Source organism: Brachyhypopomus gauderio, chromosome 16, assembly GCF_052324685.1.
Source record: "Brachyhypopomus gauderio isolate BG-103 chromosome 16, BGAUD_0.2, whole genome shotgun sequence".
Taxonomy (NCBI): domain Eukaryota; kingdom Metazoa; phylum Chordata; class Actinopteri; order Gymnotiformes; family Hypopomidae; genus Brachyhypopomus; species Brachyhypopomus gauderio.
In genome coordinates this window covers 4919574-4940991 of record NC_135226.1, presented here as the reverse complement: position 1 = coordinate 4940991, position 21418 = coordinate 4919574, and the positions used below count along the sequence as shown (strand labels likewise).

The following is a 21418-nucleotide window of genomic DNA, read 5'->3' as shown; positions in this document are numbered from 1 at the left end:
ATTTACTATCTATTTATTTGATATTTATTGTGTCTATTTTAAGCATGACCTCCACCTGGAGCCTGAGCTGGTTAATTCGAGGACTTCAGAAAAACGTCACCTTTCACCCATCTGTTCACGTCTCGCACTTAGGAAAGTCACTTCTATTAATTGTATTTGTTGCTTTGAGATTAGAAAAGAAAATTAAAAAACGCAGATTGTCCCTTTAAATTCAGCATGTCCGACATTTACTCTTAAAGCAGCAAAGCTCTGATGGCATGTGTCACCATGTAACCACGATTATGAGGTTAAAGGGTTGGCTTTTGCAAACAAAGTCTTACACTAAACAGTCACATCAGTCATTACAGGCCCGAGTTCTACATTTTGATGCTTTAGTTTGGGTCTAGATCCACGAGGCTAACGCAGCACATGAGACGTTTACACCCTGCAATTACAACATTCCACAATCACGACACCCTTTCCTCAAACAACGTCAGGTTGTTAAGGAATCTCAAACACACTTGACAATTGTGGTTTCTGACGCTATGACAATGCTGTTTATAGAAATAGATAAATATATATCCCACAGCCACTAAAATGGCAGTAACACAAGGCTACATCTAAGGCAAGTGGAAAAAATGTGCAAATTAGTGTTTTTATACCAAATAGTTTCTTTAAAGAGGAGAATGTCAACGTTAACTCAAGGATATTTACAATATTGAACGAGCCAACCCTTTTTTAAACACAGTACCCACAGGTAATTGGAGAAATGAACGAATTTAAAGGTTTAGTGCTTGGTTGCAAATCCTTTGCGTGTGATTACGGTCTGAAGTCTGGAAGCCGCTGGCATGAGTAGCAGCGTCCGGGTACTGGGCCAAGCTCCACCACATCTGGAACCCTGCCAGGATCACTTCCTGCTCAGGTGACCGGCTTTGCAATTCTGACGTTCTGCTTGGTGGATCCGAAAACTTCCCTGGGTGCCTGAGGGGAGGTGGAGGTGGAGTGGGACGGAGTTCTGAGGTGGCAGCTGGGGTCTGGGCTCTGTTCTGCCCCGCCCCTCTGGGTCTGGGCTCTGTTCTGCCCCGCCCCTCCGGGTCTGGGCTCTGTTCTGCCCCGCCCCCCAGAGCGTGGGCTCTAAAGTTTACGCTCCACTTTGCACCCTGGGCCATAAGAGCTAAAACATCACCACGGTGCTGCTGGTGTGCTCTACGCTCGTTTTACTGCTCCTGCCTGATGATTTATGTTACTAAGTCACATGAATGTCATTGTGATCCTCATGTTAATTGTGATAATGCTACTCTTTGCCTCTCAAAGTGAAATAATGTGACTCGACATCAAAAGACCGAGCAGCGGCCAGTAAAGACCGAGCAGCGGCCAGTAAAGACTGAGCGATGTCTGAAGCTGATCGCGCAGGACCTGGACGCTCACCGGCCGTACGAGCCGACACGTCTCAACAGCCCAGCGAGCGTCGTTGCGGTGCCAGCTCACATTCCAGCAGACGCACGGACACATCCAGGGGTCTCAGAGGTGGAACATCTCCCCCTCGTGCAGCCTGGATCTTGCACATACAAGGACATAGAAGAGGAGCACGTAGGAACCCGGGAACGCAGGAACCAGAGGTTCAGTCCGGCAGCTCCGTCTGCAGGACACGCCTCCACGGGCCTTGACATGCTGGAGATGGTCAAATTAAACATTGCTTAATATATATCGCTAATATATTAATTTCACCCTGACCAAGTTAACTTTACATAGTACATAATAATGCTTGAGTATACAGTAGTTTAATTTAGTAGCTATCCAATTAAACGGGAGGGTGTGTCCACGTCAGCCCCCATTCCTTTTCAAGATCACATTTATCCTCGTTTATATTCTCCCCGTCGTCGTCATCAGGGGCAAAACCCCGCCCCCCCTTGGAGCCACCCACCCACCACCTCCACGCGTGTGTGCACAGATTCACATTTCCCCGGATGCCCGTGTGAAGCCTGACCCCGCTCACCAGGACGGTGGGATGGCATTTAAGCGCCTGACTTCATTAACTATGCCCCAGTCTGGGCTCTGCAGATTATGCCTAATTAAGAAGCTTACCGTGGCTTAAACCCCGACACAATGAAGAAGAGGAAGAGTCTTATCTGCACGCTCAAACCACGTCCCTCCTGACGCCTTTTCTCTGCCCAGTGTACGACAGAAACGTTGTCTGCCCTCATCCTTTGTCTGCCAGAGATTAAACTGACGCACTACAGCACACTACAATAAGCGGTCAAGAATGGCTCAGCACGCCACGATGTGCTACAGCGTCGATAATAATTAAATCTTTAATAATCCATTAATTCCTCAGCAGTGTGTACATTACACAGATGATGCCGATCGATAAGATGAGGTGGGTCACAGAATGCAGAAAGACGGGTTTTTGTTGTGGGTCCTGAGTTTAAGACCGCACCTCTCTACTGCAAAGATTCCCCTCTGTCTCTTCTCAGTCTCGACATACAACAGTGGTCATTCTATTTTCATGAGTGACAGCGCAGTCGTCACAGTCACGGTGCTGCTCGGCCCGGTTGGGATTTGGGAGGGATTCCTGCAGGTTTGGTGGAGCATGACCCCCCCAGCACGGCAACATGCTGCCGGCTGACCCTGCGGTGATCGGACCGCCCCATGGCCATTTCCGAGCCAGTCAGTCCTGTTTGCCAACATGGTTATGAGCAAAACACACAACCTCCTTGACTGACTTGATCTCATTGGCTGGATGTTCCATACGGGTAAAAAAATAATAATAATAATAATAAAACCTCTCCGGAATAAAAAAAAAAAAACAAAGACAGATGATTATGACGGAGAGTAGGGCAGGAGAAAAGAAAACCAGAGAGAGTTCACATGAATCCTCATCCCTCTTCTCAACCACACACCAGGGCTGAGGTCAGCTTGTCAGATTTACTTCATGGACTGCCAACACATTCCATCAACCTGTCTGCCGTTTCCACGGAGGCAAGCGGAACAAACCAACTCTGCAAAGGTGAGGAGAGACAAACGCCATCGCTGCATCTCGGCTCCAGGGACACGACGTCTGGACGTCCGTCGGCGACACACAGGGCCTCCGATTGGAGGCAAATGATCTTCAATGAGCTCCCAGGGTTAAAGGTTTGCCTTGCTTGTCACACAGTACAACATCAATCCACGCAGCGCTGCTGACTTCACCGAGCTGTAGACGGCATCGATGTGCCGTGCACGGGCCGACAATAACACCAAACGCAACGATGTCTGTCATAAACATGAACGACTCACTCAGAGTTGGGGAGGGGGGGTGTAGTAGTGCCTTTAGCTGCACTGGTGAGGGACGGTGGCGTTTCTCAGCGCGTTGTGGATTTCAACTGTGGATCCAGAGCTGCTCGAGTTCCTCCAGGAGACGAGTGACACACGCGGTGTCCTGCGATGCCACAGGCACCCACGCCGCACCGCTCGGCCTGACAGACGGCCGCCTGCCAAGCACGTCACCGTGTTCCCAGAGGCAGGTGGAGGCAAGCACAAAGAAAGACGAGAGAGAAGTGATGGAGAGTGAGGAGGAGAGAAACCGTTCATCCGATAGAAAGGGAACTGAAATTTAACAAACTCATTCTCCTCGAATCCATCCGTCCAGATCAGCGTGAAATTAGACATCCAAATCGGGAGTTCTGGCTTTACACAGCCAATCAAATCTCAGCCCCAAGCTTGTGCGCACCAATCAGAACACGGGGGTGGGAAGCAGTGACCGCAAGTAAACATTATTGCTCCCCTCCAGAAAAATGACACACTGGTGTGTGTGTGTGTGTAACCTGATGATTTGTTTTTGTGATCCATTTCACTTTACTGCCATGCCCCCTTTCTCTCTCCATCTCTCCAAAACCCTTCCACACACATACACACACACACCCCTCCCCAAGTTGAGTTCCCAAGTTGGGTTCTGATCCCAGAACTGCTATGCGCCTCTCTGAGGACAGGTCCTTCACCCCTGACTCCACAGCCTCCATGAGGGATAAGCACAGCCAGAGATACCAAAGCACTGCACTATGGGACGTGACAGGAAGGGTGAGAGATTAGTCTGTGTGTGTGTGTGTGTGTGTGTGTGTGTGTGTGTGTGAGAGAGAGAGAGACAGAATGAGAATGTGTGGTGTGTGTGAGAAATAAAAAGAAAAGGAATGTGTGCATGTGTTTTTGTGCGACAGAGAGAAACAGTGTCAGTGAGAGAGAGAAAAAGAGAGAGAGAGAGAGAGAGAGAGAAAGAAAGAGAGGGAGAGTGTTCATATTACCAAATATCTTTGCTTAATGGAGAGACTTGCTAGACTAGCTATAATCCCAAGAATGCTGTTTGTAGTCAACATGCCAGCAAGATGTCAGGCACTGGTGTGTCAGCACTGCCTGGTTTGAAGTCAAGGCCTAAAAGTTACAGACACGGTCACAGACCAGCCGAGCACCGACCGGCCCAGCAGAACTACAGGACAGGCAGCATTCCTGCACTAACGTGCTCCGTGTTTTATACTGACAAGGATCCCGAGTTCCTTTCTAAGAACCAGCACTGTAATTATGACGTCTGGCATCACAAACACACAGGATACACAGCAGTTGGGTTTATATGTAGAAATTAAGGAATCCCTTAACATCCCCCAAAACTACAGTGAAGGAGATCAAAACCTGCTGTACAGGATTCAGTTTATACTGAATCACGAAGCTGTGTCTGAGAACACATCACCCTCTCCACCCTCTCATCTCCACCCTCTTGTACAGTTCGTAAGTGCTTCACAAGTCTGACGTCCGGTAAAGGAAGGATCACAAGCCTCCCGTTTCAAGCGTAATCCTTCAACTGCTGGTTTGTAGCCCGTCCAGATTTATGATTCATGCCCTAGAGAAGGTCAAACATGCCACTCAAAACCTCCACATTCCGCTACTCATCGGCTCTCAAAACATCTGAGGTAACGTGTTTATTTTTCTTCTCGAGTCCGTCCTCGTAGCACTCCTGTCCGGAGGAGGCAGACAGGTCGGCCAAACATCTGCCCCAAAAAAGAAAAATAAAACTCCAGAAAGCAAAACAAAGGACACACTGCATCCGGAGAGCGTCGCCGGGCAGGATACGGCCCGGCGGGAGGGGGCACCTTCCAGACAGATTTCAGAGATAACATTTTAGCAGCTAATGGAGGTGGAACTAAATAAACAGGAATGTATTTCCTCTTGCGATGAGCCAAATGGGAAGAAAAGCAACGAGAAAAACGTTCAACAAAATAAAAGTCCCCCGTTGCCAGTTCGGCCAATGCCACCCGCTGCCGTGGTCTTGGCGAGAGGACCATTTTCGCGGCGACCCCGCGACAGCGAGGACATCATTAGCTAAGTGGTGCTGGCACGGCGGGCATAACGAGGATGACGGATGATGATGTCGAGACTCTCCACGAGCTTCCCTGCGCTCAGCACCAGCAGCCGGGAGGGCGGGACACGAGGGACGGGTCACAGCACATGAAATACGGTCAGACGTGTCTCTCTCGTCATATGATGGAGGAGAAGTGTCAAACTCTACTTTGACAACAGTTTCTCCTTTTATGAGATGTCCTGTTCAGCTTTACCCAGTCACACGCAGGGAGGGGCCGGGTCAGGAGTCGATACCTTTGCTCCCGCCGTCCGCGCTACATGCGCTGGGCGGTGTTAGAGGTCACTACGGTGGCCCTTCAGCCTCTGGGTCAAAGAGCAGAGCCCCACTGGTTCAGTTTTAGAGAGGATGAAGAGGAGGACATGAGGAAGCAGGAATGAAAGGCCGACACAGACGCCCTGCGCAGATACAGACGCTCTCCGCAGTGCCGTCAATCTTATGCGTATCAGTTTTGCTATTCCCCCCCCCATCTTAGAACGGCTGATCTAACTGTGATTAAACCTGCCACATTTCATTACACACCCACTACCACTCATTCTGTCTCTCTCTCTCACACACACACACACACACACACACACACACACACACACAGGTGGGAGTGATGGTTGTAATTAAGGCATCAACACCGAGACACTCTAGTACTGAATATGCTAATTACACAGCCCTTGTTAATCTTATTTCAACCAATTTTGGGTGTGTGTGTGTGTGTGTGTGTGTGTGTGGGGGGGGGGGGGGGGGGGGGGGGGGGGGGCTTCCGGCAGTATGCTTAAGGTAACCAATAAGGTTGAGGCATCAGCCCCGCCCTCCCCACAGGGAGAGTTGTGGTCCACCCATGCCCCTCCCACATCACAGCAGAGGGTGGGGAGGCTCCTCCTCCCAGCCTGGAGCATACACTATATAACTGAAGCCTGTAGGGGGCGACCATGGAGGCGTAGGAGTCCGGGTGGATGCGTGATGCTGACCCCTCCTTCCCTGTCTCAGGGATCACAGGTGAACCACGGTCACTGGGGAGGAGTGCGGGCACACAGGCCAGAGGCATCACTGGCAGAACTCGCCATTGGCCAGGCCGGTGCAGCAGGGAAACAGGGGCGGAGTCAGTGCCTCAGTGTGTGTTAACAGACTCGAGCTGGGTTTGGATATCCGTGCGTCTCAGTGTGTGTGTGTGTGTGTGTGTGTGTGTGTGTGTGTGCCTCTTGTTCGTGACCGACGCAAAAAACGCACCACTGCAGAAAGCCGTCGCTGCAGACGGTCCACATGTCATGGCTCCCCGTCACCATGGCCACCTTTCTTTACAACAATGCAGCGCACCATTGTTGCCAGGGCCAATGGCGGGCGATTCAAAACGCCACGACAATGGACGGGCTGGTGTCTATGGAGGGGGGGGGGGGGGGGGGGGTAGAGCCCGGCCCGGCCCGGCCCCTCCCCCCACCGCACCAATGCAGATGTGATCATATGTGGTCTACATCAGAACGTAACAGAGCACTCTTCTGTGTGACCGATACCCATTATGGCTGCGTGACCATTTTCCTATTGATTCTAGTGTCCTCTGAGCTTTCCGGGAGGCTTTTTGGTTCATCATCAACAGTTAATGTTCATATTGAATCCTCTCGTTGGAAGACTCTCTCTGGAAGTAACGCACTATCAAACAACTCGAGGCGTGTAGTGGGATGTTGTCAGAAGAACTTGTTCAACTCAGTCAGATTTTCTTAATGGAAATTCAGCTACTCATTACCAAACGCAGTCTTCATTCTCCCATAATCCACTCTCAAACAAGGCAGCCATTCACAGAAAGAGCAATGTAATCTGGGGTAGACATTCTAAAGTAGTTAAAATTAGCTCACCGCTTTATCAAACACAGGCTCCCAATTCAAATCGAGCTCGCTTAATCCCACATGAAACAAGCCATTAAAAAAAAAAAAAAAACATTCTTGGGCATTATACAGGCAAACAGCTGCTATTTAATCGATACTTGAGTATGAAGTGATTGTGAAGCTGCTACCACTGCGTGCGCAGGAAAAACCATGAGATGAACCTGAGACAAGGCAGAGTGGCTGGTTGTTAGGGTGTGGTCAGGGCTTGTAGGGACTGGATTCACAAGCCAACACCTTTTTTCACAGAATAAAAAAAAAAATGTATGACTCCCTGACCTGAACAAGGCATCATTTGCCTTGCAACAATACCAGGATTCACAACCACTGGTGATTCAAAAAAACCCACATAGAAAACATCCTTAGACTCCTAGAATGGTTTCTCCATCAGGATTATGAAGCCATCATAAAAGCAACACTACAAGAAAAGGTTACAGACATCCACCAACACCAAACAGACTTTACAGTAATCAGTCCGGTAACACGATAACTGACTGCCAATGTCCTGAATGAATTAATTTCACAAGGTAATAATAGTTTGTGGCATTATTCTCCACTCATCATGAGCACAGGTCGTTAGATAAAGGAAAGGACTCGGACTCTGAAAATGCCACAGCTATTAGCAACTGAGTAGAGCACACAGGCACCTGCCCCACCAGCAAATGGCTTAATTAATGCTAAAGTCAAGTCCAACAGTTCAAATATCTAACTCATTATAGCAAAGTCCTCTGTAGCGCTAGTGTTACATACATGAAGGTGTGAAACGTTGATGGTTAAAATGCTTTTAGATCCATGCAATGGGGTTGTTTGAGCCTGAATTTATACGCACCCAAGCTCGAACATACAGAGAACATATACGCACTGTGCGTATGACGATTTTAACCAGCTGTCTCGTAAGATTGGAGATTGTCAAGACAGAAACGTTGCTCCAGGAAAACCATGTGTGTGTGATGCTCAGCTTCTGAAACGCTGACGTATTCCCAGTTTGTTGCAGAGGCCCTTTATTCCACATTATTTGCACACACCAAGGTGAAAAGGAGTGAAATTAAGCTTCTATATCCACTGATATGTTTCAGTAGGACATTCTCAATAAAGTAGAGTTTTGTTGCCCAGACTGGCGGTTCAGGGATAATCTGCGCTGTTGGCCACACACGGAGAGACTACTGGTATTCATGTTGTTAATATTCCAGCTTCACTGCTTGAGTTAGTTTGCATGCATCAACATAATGAGCCAATCACAGCAAGATGTGCCCTGAAACAGGAAGAAACTGCTAACTTAGGCTGGTCAAGAAAAACATTTGGTTGCAAAACTCAAGTTACTAACAAACTTAGATTGCCGTATGTGTGGAAGACTGATCCCACATGCCATGTCATGCTAAAGGTCTGGGTGACGTACCTTATGTCACTGACTACCTGCACAGAGAGTAGGACCCCAGACCGTGCACATACTATCCTGGGGGCAAATTTATATGCCCGAGGTTAATTCAAACAGAAGTTTCTTTAATGTGCATTTAACGTGTTTCTGAAAATACACCGCAGTACAGTTGAGATTGTTCTTTTCATTGAGTTGATTGTTTTGGATCGTATAATCCACACCTACAAGTGCTTGAGTGGCGAGATGTTTGTTAACGCTACACCTGGTCCACTGCTCTTGAGGTTATAAGTACAGGCTCTCCTGAGAGTGTCTGAAGAGAACGTAAAGACAGAACGGAAGAAAGGGTGAACCTGTCCTAAAAACAGAGCACACGTCCACTGTAGCCGTCATGCGCCGTGCCAGGCCTGCCTTAACTGAGCAGAGAGCACATGGACGGATGGACGGCATCCATCCGTTCATCCGTTCATCCATTCATCCATCGTTGAAGCCCCACTGCTGTTTAAGGATAAAATCCTGAAGGCTATTTCCTTATCCGTGCTGACTGAGTGTCCCGAGCAAATGCCCTTTACAACGTCTCACACAGTTATTGCATAAAAACGTATTAAAAACAGCTCCGGTTGAGTACCACTCTCACTCTCACTAATAAGCAGCAGACTCTCCATAAGCAGGAGCAGAAATACCAGCAGAGGCAACGGTGCTGTGCGGACCATTTACATTTACACACGTGAACCAGATTCCTCGGACGGCTGGAGACAGGGCTATTTGCTGGTAAGGCAAAAGCGTCAACAGTTTGACTGGGCAGACATTCCATTCCCTTATCCCTCGTTCCTGATTTGATAAACTTTTGACTGTATGACCTTTGCTGTGGAGCATGGATTCATTTCTGCTCCGTTAACTCTGGTCAACAAATTCCTCAAACTCTCTGACGTGCATAACCCTGCCATGTTCAGTGTGTGTCGTCCCCCCCAGAGTACTGCTTCAAGACTGCCAAGAAACCACATTCAACACCACACAGATACATGTGCTAAATGATACAGCTGCTCACAAACACGTAACATGCATCTGAATTCAATCCACTTTCAACGAACAGGCCTCACTACTTAACATCCAAAGTACCATCTGTAGATGACATGAAGACTCAATCTGTCAAACCCCAACTTATTACTATAAATGTGAATGAATCTGAAATCATAAGTCAAATGAAATGAAGAATGTTGAGAAATGTTCAGAACCTACAGGTATGGCCCGACCAAGTCCAAATAGCTCATGTAAATAGATTTTAGAATGTTGATACCAAGAAACGAGTTGCATTGTAGTGGTGTGCAGTAGGCATTGCACGCGCCTCAACTGGAGGAATGCGCGAGCTGATGACCCTTCACCGTGAACACGCAGGCAGCCACGCGAGAACGCGCCCTGACCTTTCAGAGACTCACATGCAGCCTCAAACACGCTTCTTACGGGTCTTGGGCCCATTTGTTCCGAACAGCCGATGGGTAACTTGCAGAAACATTCCTATTAGGTTTACAGGGTTAATCTTACTTTAAAAGAGTTGCGACTTGTTTATGGTGGACACGTAATATTGTCTGCTTTTCTGCTGTTGACTTTTTGATAATAAAAACCACTGGGCTCGTTTGTGGGGTTCTGCAAAAGTTCGGATGACCTCCGATTCAGTTTTTATACACATTTCTTTCCACGACAGTCTCTGGTAACATGCTACAAGGCCGAGAATCAACGACAATAAACGAACGTACTGCAACATGTCACCAGCGGTGCTGGAAGTGAGGAACAAGTATAGTTCTTGTCCAGAACCGTCCCCGGGGCACAAACAGCTCCAACCACTCCAGCTTCCCATCCGAGCTGAGGCCAACATACACGTTTCTCCTACACCCGACGCGACGTGATACAGCTTCGCTCGCCGCGATTGTTTTCAGATTATTTTGGCTTTGTTTCGCAGCTTTTCTCCATCGACACGCGCGTAAACGAACCCCGTCTCGCGCGTTCCGACCGCGCTCGCGCCACGGGCTCAAGCGGCTCGCGCGTTCTAATCGCGCTCGCGCCACGGGCTCAAGCGGCTCGCGACGGTGCAGAATAAGAAATAACAACGAGGCTGCAGCGGGCATCGGACCCGCATGACAGCCGGTGCCAGAAGTGGCCCACGCCGATATTAAAACGGTCCGATGAATAAATCTAATCAGCCGGACCACACAAAGTCCGATAACTACACAATTACAGGCCCATGAAAACGGCATTGGCGAACCAGAACCGCTCGGACCTTTTCCCCATCTGCACCACGTTCGCTGTTATAATGCAGTTTTCCTCAGATCGCCTCGTTCGGGTGGCCGTCGGCAGGATGCACGCTGCACGTCGTTTGCGATCGCGAACTATTTAAGCGTTTTTTTAAGGATTTTTTCCGAAAGTGAAATGAGAAAATGGGCAGATCCGGTACATACCACAACACTGGACCTTGTCTTCAGCTCTCCCAGGATCACCACAGCCGTGGACCCAACCGGCTCGGGAAATAAATAAATAAACAAGAAATAAGTGTTCCTTCACTCCCATTAATTCAATTATCTCCCCCTTTTCCTGTTGTCCGTTTAACAATCTTCTTCTTTTAATTACTCTTCCTTTTTTGTTTGTTTTTTTAAAGTTTTTCACGCAATTTAGTGAACGTGGTTCTCTTGTTTGCGGTAAAAGCTGAAAACAATCGGCCAGTGAAACCCGATCCGGAACGTCTGGATCTTCCACCGTGTGTTCTGGTTGGGAAAGAGGGATCGTTGGATCGTCCTGTACGGTCCTGTACCGTCCTGTCCTCCCCTGGGCTCACCACGTTGTTTTGGACCCACTTATTATTTCCTTTGTTGTGCCTCAATCAGCCCGAGTTGCTCGTGTCCGCGTTTCGGTCGCACCGACGTGATTTTGGGGAAGAAAAGCGCGACGATCTTCTGCGAAAACGCGTTCGACACCACGAGCGGCGAGACGCTGTGACGGTGTGTGTGTGTGTGTGTGAATGTGTGTGTAAGTGCGTTTTTTCGATAATGGCGTCTCCTCTCCCGTCCCCAGCCTCTCCTCCCTTCGCTCCCACACAACAGCGAGACGACGGCGCACTTTCACCCTGTGGCGCACGGACACAATTACCACAAACGAACACACACAAAGCACATAAAACAATTAGTCTAAATGTCTCCATTAACACAAAACAGCCTGCCATTTAAATGACTTACTCCCTCTATTTATTATTATTATTATTATTATTATTATTATTATTATTATTATCCCATTGTTATTATTATTATTTATAGTAATGGTAAGTGTGGATATATATATATATATAAACACATTATATATATATATATATATATATATATATATATATATATATATATATATATATATATATATATATATATATATCCCAACTCTCACAAATGTGGTGTATTTTTCTTATCATATTATTCTTCCTTTTATAAGCAGTAAACAAGGGACATCAAACATCAGATCGATTTCTGACCTCCTGATGACACTATTAAGTGCAACTGTTCCTTAGCCTCTAGTGACTACGGAAGTAAGGTTGGAAAATTTAGATGAAATTGACAGTCAATACAATTATTGGGAGGTGGTGTCATCAGGTTTATGATCGTTGAGATGAACCGATGGTCATGAAGGGGCCATTAGTCACAATGTACAGCTCCACCGCAGTTTACCTAAAAAGACCCGAAGGAAATGTTTAAAAGATCTTCGAACAACTTCAAAAAGCTCATGACCTAGCTTTGTAAAAAGTATTAGCTCATTATTATTATAGTAATAAGAAGAACTATTTGTTTAAAGACGTGAGAACCATTCTATTTTCTGCCAGATCCCCAAAGCAAATCGGATTCTCTGGCCCTACTTAAAATACATATATGTACAGAAGACATGATCTAGTAATCATTTGCTAAAAGATAGTGAGATATATTTGGTTAGACTTCAGGGAAAATGTCAGATAATATTTGTGAAATTTAAAGCATGGATAAAAAAACAACACCAGTAACAGTGTTACTGATTTATAAATAGGCTGATACAGGAAAGTAAGCCCCAAAGGATTACTGAAACACTGAGAAGAGGGCATTATGACATTAAAATGAGTCATACATTTCTAGGATCACAAGCAACAAGAATTGCTAACCATGTACCCCGACAGCCAAATCTGATAAAAAAAGACCTCTGCAGTGCTATCTGCACTTCGAGTCTGTAGCTGAAATATTTCTTCATCCCAAGGGGACTCTCCACACTTCCCCCTCGAAGTCTCAGTCAGAAAACCCCTGTCAGTAATGTCCAAGCTAGCCACACAATGCCCTGCTTTAAAAACTACATTACCCAATTTCTCCAGCCTAAGTCATTTCTACGTATTTCCACAGTGACAAGTTTCCTTCTACGTCCACCTAAATTAATATAGTAAGAAATAAATAAACAAAAACGTATACATTATTTCAGCATTTACAATAAATTTAAACATTGCAGCATGCCTCCAAAACGTTCACTACGAATAAAAATAACACTGGGGAAACAATAAAAAACCAGGCCAAAAGTCAAACCATTTTACCAACGTCAAATCGCCTCACATGATCCTACGTAATCTTACGTCATCACATCCGACTATATACAACCTGGTACTCATGGTACTTGTAGTGTATGATAAAAGTCCTTCGACTACGACGTTGTCAAATGGCTGCGCACGCAAAACTACATTACCCAGAATTCCCTGTCTCCCGGGCCTATCCGCGTCCTGGATAGAAAAATAGCAAGATAGCGGCAGGCGACCATCACGCAGGGCTGAAGTGTATTTTATGAGCGGAGCTTCCACAGCTCTCCTAACTGACCCCGAATAACCAACACATCACCTGTCAATCAAGCGCACAATGGTGAGTTTTATTTTTATTTCTGTCCAGAGAGCCGGGACGGTGCATGCCTGCGTTAGCGCGCGAGGCTAACGGGCTAAGCTAACGCAGCCTTGACTTTGGCGTCTCCAAAAACAAACAACAGATCGTGCAATACTGTATTAAGATGTTATAAACGCCATCACCCGAGCTTTATCCATTAATGCACATCTAGAAGGAGTTGTTCGGCTCATTAGCGTCGTTATCCGTCCTACACAGGTGTGTGTGAGTGTGTGAGAGAGAGAGTGTGTGTGTGTGTTGTGTGTGTGAGAGAGAGAGAGATAACACCCACAGGCTGGCTGCATGTCATGAGCTGCCCAGCACAGCGTCCGTTAAATCTCCCACATCATCTTCACATAAACCACGTTTCCTCCAGCAGCTGTCGTCCTGGCCTGCTTGTGTTCTGGAGGATTTGGGCTGATGCACATCTCGCTGTCTTGCAGATTCGCTTCATTCTCATTCAGAACCGAGCAGGGAAGACCAGACTGGCCAAGTGGTACATGCAGTTTGATGATGACGAGAAGCAGAAGCTGATCGAGGAGGTGCATGCCGTGGTCACCGTCCGGGACGCCAAACACACCAACTTCGTAGAGGTATTGCAAGCGCAAAGCATTATATTTCTATATAGGGCCCGGAGAGGTGTTTTAAACCTTATAGTGTAGTATATAGTGACTGTGTTAAATGTTCTCTATCATATAATGGGTAAAAATGTTTTTTATTAAAAGCTTGTTGCAAATACATTATTGGCGCTCTTGTGTGTATGCATGAACTTGAATGTCATGAGGTTCTCATAATTTCTTTTGCACTGCAGTTTAGGAACTTCAAGATCATCTACAGACGGTATGCTGGTTTGTACTTCTGTATCTGCGTGGATGTCACTGACAATAACCTGGCCTATCTGGAGGGCATTCATAACTTTGTGGAGGTAACGGTCCTGTTTGCTTCCTGCTTACTCATGTTCAGAGACTCTCATGTGCAACCCAGGAGTTTAGGCTCGCGTCTTGTTTCAGCACATAGCTGATACAGTACTTGCCAACCCTCAACAGCATTTAGTCATTTAGTAAAATAAGGTTAATCTTTGCTCTGTCTGGTAGTGCTGCCACCTGCTGGATTGGCATGGTACCTACCTACTGCCAACCAATTCTGAACAGCATTTATCAACATAAGGCTCCATGTCCCACAATGAGTGAGCTGTAAGGAGCTGGTGCCGTGGACACCCTCTAGCAGGCAGGCGCTTGAACTGTGGGGTAGCTCAGCAGTTGCAGTACTGGACTGGTAATCAGAAGGTTGCCAGTTCAAGCTTGGTCACGTCTGTAAGATAAAAGCGTCCGCTAAGCGCTAACTGTGCCCCGCGGTTCCTTTCAGAACCACAGTAAGTGAGGCCCGTACTGAAGACGGACTTAAGATGAAGTGATGATTAAAGTCATTTGCAGTGATGGTGTGTAAGAAAGACAGAACGTGTCTGTAAAGGATCCCAGCAGTTAACGAGCACCATTACCCAGAATGCTCGGCAGTGTCTCGTCTGCACAATGCATGGTTTCTCCAGTCCTGTCCCGTCAACCCTAACCCCATGATGAGCTCAGTATGAAGTGTCCTGGTAAACCTGTGTAGAGACCTCTGTCCACCATTCTCACCCCTCTGCAGGTTTTGAATGAGTATTTCCACAACGTGTGTGAATTGGACCTGGTCTTCAATTTCTACAAGGTACGTGCATCCAGGAACCGTGAGGTGTGTGTTGGGTTTTATCATGGAGATGCAGACGGATGATTCGGTGGATAAGAACACAAGACTGGGGGAGGGGTCCAGCAAGCTTTGTAGGAATGCACTTCCATGGCAACAGGTATTTGACGTATAATTACAGTAATCATACAATTAAGGGCAATCCGTGCTGTTCTGGTGTGGGGGAGGCTTTCTGTAAAAGGAAACCTCTGAAGCAATTAAGAGTTGTCTCTGATAATTGTGCTCAGCTTCGCCATTGCTAATTGCCTGGTGTATTTTTGGGTCCGCCTACTGGCTGACCCTGCTGGCGCTGGTGCCCGGGCGGGCTGCTGTCTCCTCTGGTTAACTTCTTCGGATGAAGGTGAGGGACGGAAACGCGACGTAGGAAATGAGCTGAATGGTGCACAATTACCCTCCTCCCTGCTGACCGGAGCCTTTAGTGAGGGATTCAGAGGGCGTCCGCTGGAAATGTTACTCTTAAAGGCACAGCTCGCCCAAAAAACCTACAGGGTTCTGTTTCTTACGTTGTTAACCTTTTTGAAGGGTGCCTCTAGCATCTTCTGATTTAAAAGTTACATTTAATTGTGTAAACCGGTGGATTGTGTTGGTTTTTTGTGATGCACTGATGTTCATCGTTTCTCAGGTGTACACCGTGGTGGACGAGATGTTCCTGGCGGGAGAAATCCGAGAGACCAGCCAAACCAAGGTCCTGAAGCAGCTCCTCATGTTGCAGTCACTAGAGTAGTGATCTTGGATGGAAGCCCCGCCCCACTGTTGGTCAGGCTCCACCCCTTCCTGAAAGCCAGTCGTATTGTTTGTTTATGGATGTTGTCGAGGAAAACTATAACATTTCAGCATTTATTTAAAGCCACACTATGTAAGATGTTACGATGCAGTCTGGAAAATTTTTTTATGTTGTGAAGAAAGATCAGCAAGGCTGGTTGAAGGAGGTTCTTAATGAAAATGTTTCTCTGGTGCACCACGTACTCCTACAACTTCGAGACTTGTCCTGCACTGTATAACGTCTGTTTCAAAATGGGTCCAACATACTTGTATACATTTTCAGTTCAGCCCTGTATATTCAAATATTCAAACATAAGTGCCCCAGAAATCCTAACATGATCTTGCATGGTGTATCTTGAATTTTCTTTTTTTTACTTTTTTCTTTGACAAGTTTAAGAATGGCACTACTGGTTTAGCTTATTTGCTTTCTTGATTCGTTCAGTGTCTTGTGAATTCCACACTGGACAGTTCATCTCTAGACCTTCACAAAGATTTAAATGACAAAAGTGTAACTAATGGCCCATTCCTTCTCTGTAATTTACACTACACTAGTAAATAACGCAATGGACATGAATCACTTTGGCCCTGATAAAGGACCTCCATAAGCACTTCTGCAGAGACGTCTCTGAAGCTGTGGGCACCTTGTCCGTTTCTGTGAATGGTTCACATCAGTTCTCCTATTAGCTACTGCCCGTCCTCTTGGTCAGCCGTGTGGGGAAAACGGGACGATGTTGCTATTGGTGGATAAGAACGGACAACACCGTGTTTGCATTGTGACAAAATCTTCAATTGACAACTTCACAGTAACCCAAGTGAAACTGCTGTGAATTTTGTATTGTTTCTATACATTATATATAAATATATATGGATGTTTATTTCAGCTAAATCATTCCAGTAGGCAAACAGATTTATTTCTCCTTCCTTACCACCAACACAGAATTGAGCCCAAACTATTGGCCCGGTGGCAGAACCTTGGTGCAGAGTTTAGGTTATTACCAGCAGTGTGGGTGTGTGTGTGTGTGGGGGGGGTTCCTGGAGCTAGCACACCTGAGCAGGTGTTCCAGCAGGTACAGGAAGGCTACATGACTGTCCACACTCATCTCCAGGGGAGGTGGTCCTCTACCAGTGGCTCTGGAGCAGAAACTCCAGTCACTCGGTTCTCTTCAAATCTGGACTCAAATGTGTTGGTTTCAGGATGTATTGATGGAATAAGCCTTTTATTATTATTTTTAAATACCCATTTTGTCATTCTTTGCCTTTGTCTGAAATATCCCATTTAATGTTATGACTTCCATGAGTGAAGATTAAAAGAATTTGTGTTTATGTAAACCCACCAAAAAATGAAAATAAAAAAGTCCAAATGATAGGAATGTACCCGGGCTCCTCTTCCTCGCCGATGGTTCTGATATGTGCCTAACCCACTATTTAAAGGTTTGTCGTGACTACAAATGCCGAAAGTGCTGCTGTCTGGACGGTTATGTGAAACTTTGCAGTGCCACAGCGCCATCTATTGGTGAAGGGAGCGGTTGCACACGCAAGCAACGAGGCCTTAAACCAGGCTCCGTCTAGCTCTAAGGAGCCCCACCAGCAGGTAATGGAGAATTCCTGCACTTCCCCACCTGACCAGGTGAAGGAACACCTGGACCACATTAGCCGGGTCTGGTTAATGTAATTAAGATTTTTTTATTAATAGGCAATTTACTTTAGAAGTGTTCCTTATTTAAAATCATTACATGACGTCCTGTAAATAAGGGCAAACTGCGTTGACCAGCGAGTTTTTAAATGCCAACAGTGGAAATAAATGAGCTGGCTGGAAGCATTCTGTAAATGAGAGCGTCAGCCTGCAAACCGCTGCCGGTTAGTCATTGACTGGTGCAATGTTGACATTTTTCTGTGTTCTTTTAAATTCCTATTCTGAGGATGAATATTTGATGAAGATTTGTAGATAAGTGGCAGGTGGTTCCCCCCAGCATTAGAGTTGAGATTCACATGAGTTTTAAGAGCAGAATCTGGAGAAGACTGATATGTCCTATATAATACGCTTTCCAAACATTTGTACATCCTTTAGTTATAAAGGGTTCATCAACTAGCAGCAGGACATAGGGCTTGAATAAATATATACTCCTTTGAAAAGTATGTACTAAAATCAAAGGCGGTGTGTGTGCACGTCTGTGTGTGTAAAAACTCAGTCATCGTATAACATAAAAAAGATGAAACTTTACTTCGAATGCTGTTTACATTAACAAGCACCTTCCTCTCGTACACCCCAATAGACATGTTTAATCTTATTTACACTGTAAAGATGATTCAGATATACAGTATTTATGGGCGAACAAAATTACACTGGTTACTAAGCAACAACTGAGCCTCTACAGAAACCGGGCAACTCTTCGAACTGTAGATGTGAGATAAAGTCCGAGACGCTGCTCACCAAACCGGCTCTGCAAAGCGACACGCACGGTTCCTCTTAGTTGGATTAGACAGCAGAGCTTACGGGTCTTCAGGATCTGAGGTTGGTCCGCGAAGACCCGCACGGTCGTTTGTGGGAACGATCTCCCGTCCTCTTGCCAACGCACGCACAGCGTGTTGGAATAAGGCAGCGTTGGCCAGTCTGGCCTTTCCTCGCTGTGAGCGCTTTCAGTACAGAACAGTGAGAGTGACTCAGAGCAGTATAAGCAGAGAGCTGAACCCCGTCGTCCGGATCAAACATCGCCCCTTCGCGCCCCACCTCTAGCCAATCACGCAGTGCGAAATGAAGCCAGGCTCTGAGCCAGAGGCACTCTGGGAATTAATCCACTTGCTATTATTGTACTGCTCATAATCTCTGTGCCCAGCGCACATATATCAGCGGTGCTCCTGGAGATCTGGGCCTCATGCAGAGTTCAGCACCGACCCGTATCCATCAGCGCTAATCCTGTGAATAAACGCCTTCTCAAACCCCGACGGCTTGGATCAGCTGGTGGAGACGGGCAGGAACTCGGCACTGCAGGACGAAGGATCTCCAGCAACAGGGGAGGGGTTGTTACCACTGGTGTGTGTGTGTGTGTGTCAAACACACTGCATTACTTCACAGAGGAAATGACGTTGCACTAACTCAGTTGTTCTTTAGTAAGGAACGATTCCTCCTGGAATAATTATTACAGTATATATTTAATTTACTATAAATTTTACAATTGTATAAGTACAGTATATAAACAGTCAAAAAAAAAAGTGCACTTGCAGGGGAGTGGGGGTAGGGGAAACAGCACGTCACAGAGATGGCAGGCGGGATTTAAAACAAACTAAAACAGGCATGTTTGTGGCAGGAAAGGAGAACGTTATTGGCTGGGGGCGGGGCTAGGACACCAATCTATGACCGCCACATATAGCCACACCCACAACAAGCCTGTGGGCTGTTCCATTCAGTCAGTCACGAGCCTTGGTTGAAGTAATCGGTGTGGGTCAAGTGCTCTTGAAAGGGTGATTTCTGCTCACTACGCTGTGAAACGGTTCTCAACGTCTCACACAGTGCAAAACAATTCAGCCTAAATCTTCTGGAATACACAATATACTACACGTTTTCACCTTTAAGAGCTCTACACTCTGATAGGTTTTCCCAGTGGACTAGTGGACTACACCTCATATCAGGGCGGATTACTTTACAGGACCACATTACAGCTTAGAGAAAGGGAACAACGGACCTTGAAATGGTCTCTCTCACTCTGGATAAAACAGGACAATAAAATAAACCACTGTGTCCAAGGGACCAGCTGTCTGCTCAACATTAATACAGCAGGCTATGATAATGGACCCGTCCTCACACACAGGGGCCACAGGGGTTTGGTCTGCATGGATTATCGTTAAGACAGCCTTTAACCGCTCCTCACCATACCAGACACAAACGTCTGATGTAGCAGATAATCCTCACTATGTCACCGAGGGTGTCTGGAAGGCCAGTTAGACTGAGCCGTACCTCTGAGCTTCAAGCGCTCTAAATTGGAAGGTTTCTGTCTGGGCGTGCTGCCTACACGACGACTGTGATGGAACAGAAGGGGGGATATACCCAGAGAAGGGCCAACATCAGTCGAATGTTCATTACTGTGCTCGCAGTAAATACGCACGCAGTGTGCTGATCAGCGTTTCCTCGAAGCCCGGGGCTATGTTTGGTCATTCATGGAAACATTCTGCAAAGTCCACTCTGTGCTGATAGCAGGAGAACCAGATTAGACTGGCTCAAACCGGTCTGCTTGTTTGTTTAGCATGTTTATTAGGCTGGGGAAAATCCCTAGCCCAACTTCAACTCTTCATTTCGCCTGGGGACTCTCAGCAATGGATTTCAATGAGTTTTAACCTTCCTTAAACGTGTTATAGATATAAATGTACAGAATGGTTTTCTCTATGCCTCTCACTCCTATGTTCCCCAGTGCACCAAGAATGGGATGATGGCTGTTTACACGAACATTGTGTGTTGGTGTATGTACACGTGAGAATCACAGGATAAGGTTAATTCTGCAAGATCCCCTACACAGCACACTTCAGAGGACACGATCTCCCGAGTCACCTGGCCGGGCCACACCTCCGAGCCCCGCCCACGGGGTCAAGGCCTGGGCTCCCAGACCAGCCCAAGGGGGTGAGAAGGATCCAGATGTGTCTGGGTGTGGAAGGTCAGAGGAGAAATGGGGGCGGGATTATACGCCTGTAGACCCAGAGACACCCAGATCAGAGCTGAGAGAGAGAGAGAGAGAGAGAGAGAGAGAGAGAGAGAAGGAGAGAGAGAGAGAGAGAGAGAGAGAGAAGGAGAGAGAGAAAATAAAAAGAAGAAAAAGGGGGAGAGAGAGAGAGACAGAAGTCTCAACACAACATATTAAATACAAACCATATTAAACACTTGGCTGTTTAGCCTGGCTAATCTAGTTTATGTCATGTCTTTTATTGTAGTGTATATTCATGTTATAATAATAACGTAAATAATAGTTTAAAAAATAGCTGTGTTTTAGGGTAGTGAGCTCACCTAGAGCAGGGAAGGGAGTCTGTTTGGAGTGTGGGCGTGGCTGGGGGCGTGGCCAGCCCCTAGCAGTTACACTGCTGTTTGGCGTGTGCAGCAGAGCCCCGGGGCTGTCTCAGCTGCCTTAGGGACGCGTCGCCGTACTGGATACCAGAACCCATCCGCTCAGGGTCCAGCTCACCTACACACACAGACACGTACACGTACACGCGTGCAGACATGTACACACAAGTTTCTTTGTGTCAAACATTCTTAGATAAGATCACACATAGTAATGGCAATAGAATATCCATTCAAATAACCTAGAGCCAAAAACACGTTTAATCAAACACTGGAAAACATTTGTAAAGTTGTTCTCAAACTGTGGGCATGTCTTACCCGACTCTATTTTGTTGAGGATTATGCGGGCACATT

At 46.6% G+C, this 21418-nt stretch overlaps 3 protein-coding genes across 3 annotated transcripts in view; 1 reads left to right on the top strand and 2 right to left on the bottom strand.

Moving 5' to 3' along the window:
• The window catches only part of arhgap35a (Rho GTPase activating protein 35a), a 50613-nt gene extending 38901 nt beyond the window's left edge, over positions 1-11712 (bottom strand). Inside the window, exon 1 of the mRNA XM_076977388.1 lies at positions 11056-11712. The gene's annotated coding sequence lies outside the window, so the exon portion shown is untranslated. The remainder of the gene's footprint in view (positions 1-11055) is intronic.
• Positions 11713-13343: 1631 nt separating this feature from the next.
• ap2s1 (adaptor related protein complex 2 subunit sigma 1) lies at positions 13344-17386 on the top strand. Its single transcript, XM_076976510.1, has 5 exons — positions 13344-13503; positions 13962-14111; positions 14330-14443; positions 15163-15222; positions 15881-17386. Exons 1-5 carry the CDS (start codon positions 13501-13503, stop codon positions 15980-15982), a joined length of 429 nt encoding a protein of 142 aa, XP_076832625.1. The 5' UTR covers positions 13344-13500; the 3' UTR covers positions 15983-17386.
• An 831-nt stretch (positions 17387-18217) lies between these two features.
• The window catches only part of rab4b (RAB4B, member RAS oncogene family), an 8933-nt gene continuing 5732 nt past the window's right edge, over positions 18218-21418 (bottom strand). The window contains exons 6-8 of the mRNA XM_076976155.1: positions 21383-21418; positions 21011-21185; positions 18218-20724 (exon numbers count right to left, since the gene is read on the bottom strand). The exon at positions 21383-21418 is cut by the window's right edge and continues 60 nt beyond it. Coding sequence (XP_076832270.1) covers positions 21070-21185; positions 21383-21418 — 152 coding nt within the window. The 3' untranslated portion in view covers positions 18218-20724; positions 21011-21069. The remainder of the gene's footprint in view (positions 20725-21010; positions 21186-21382) is intronic.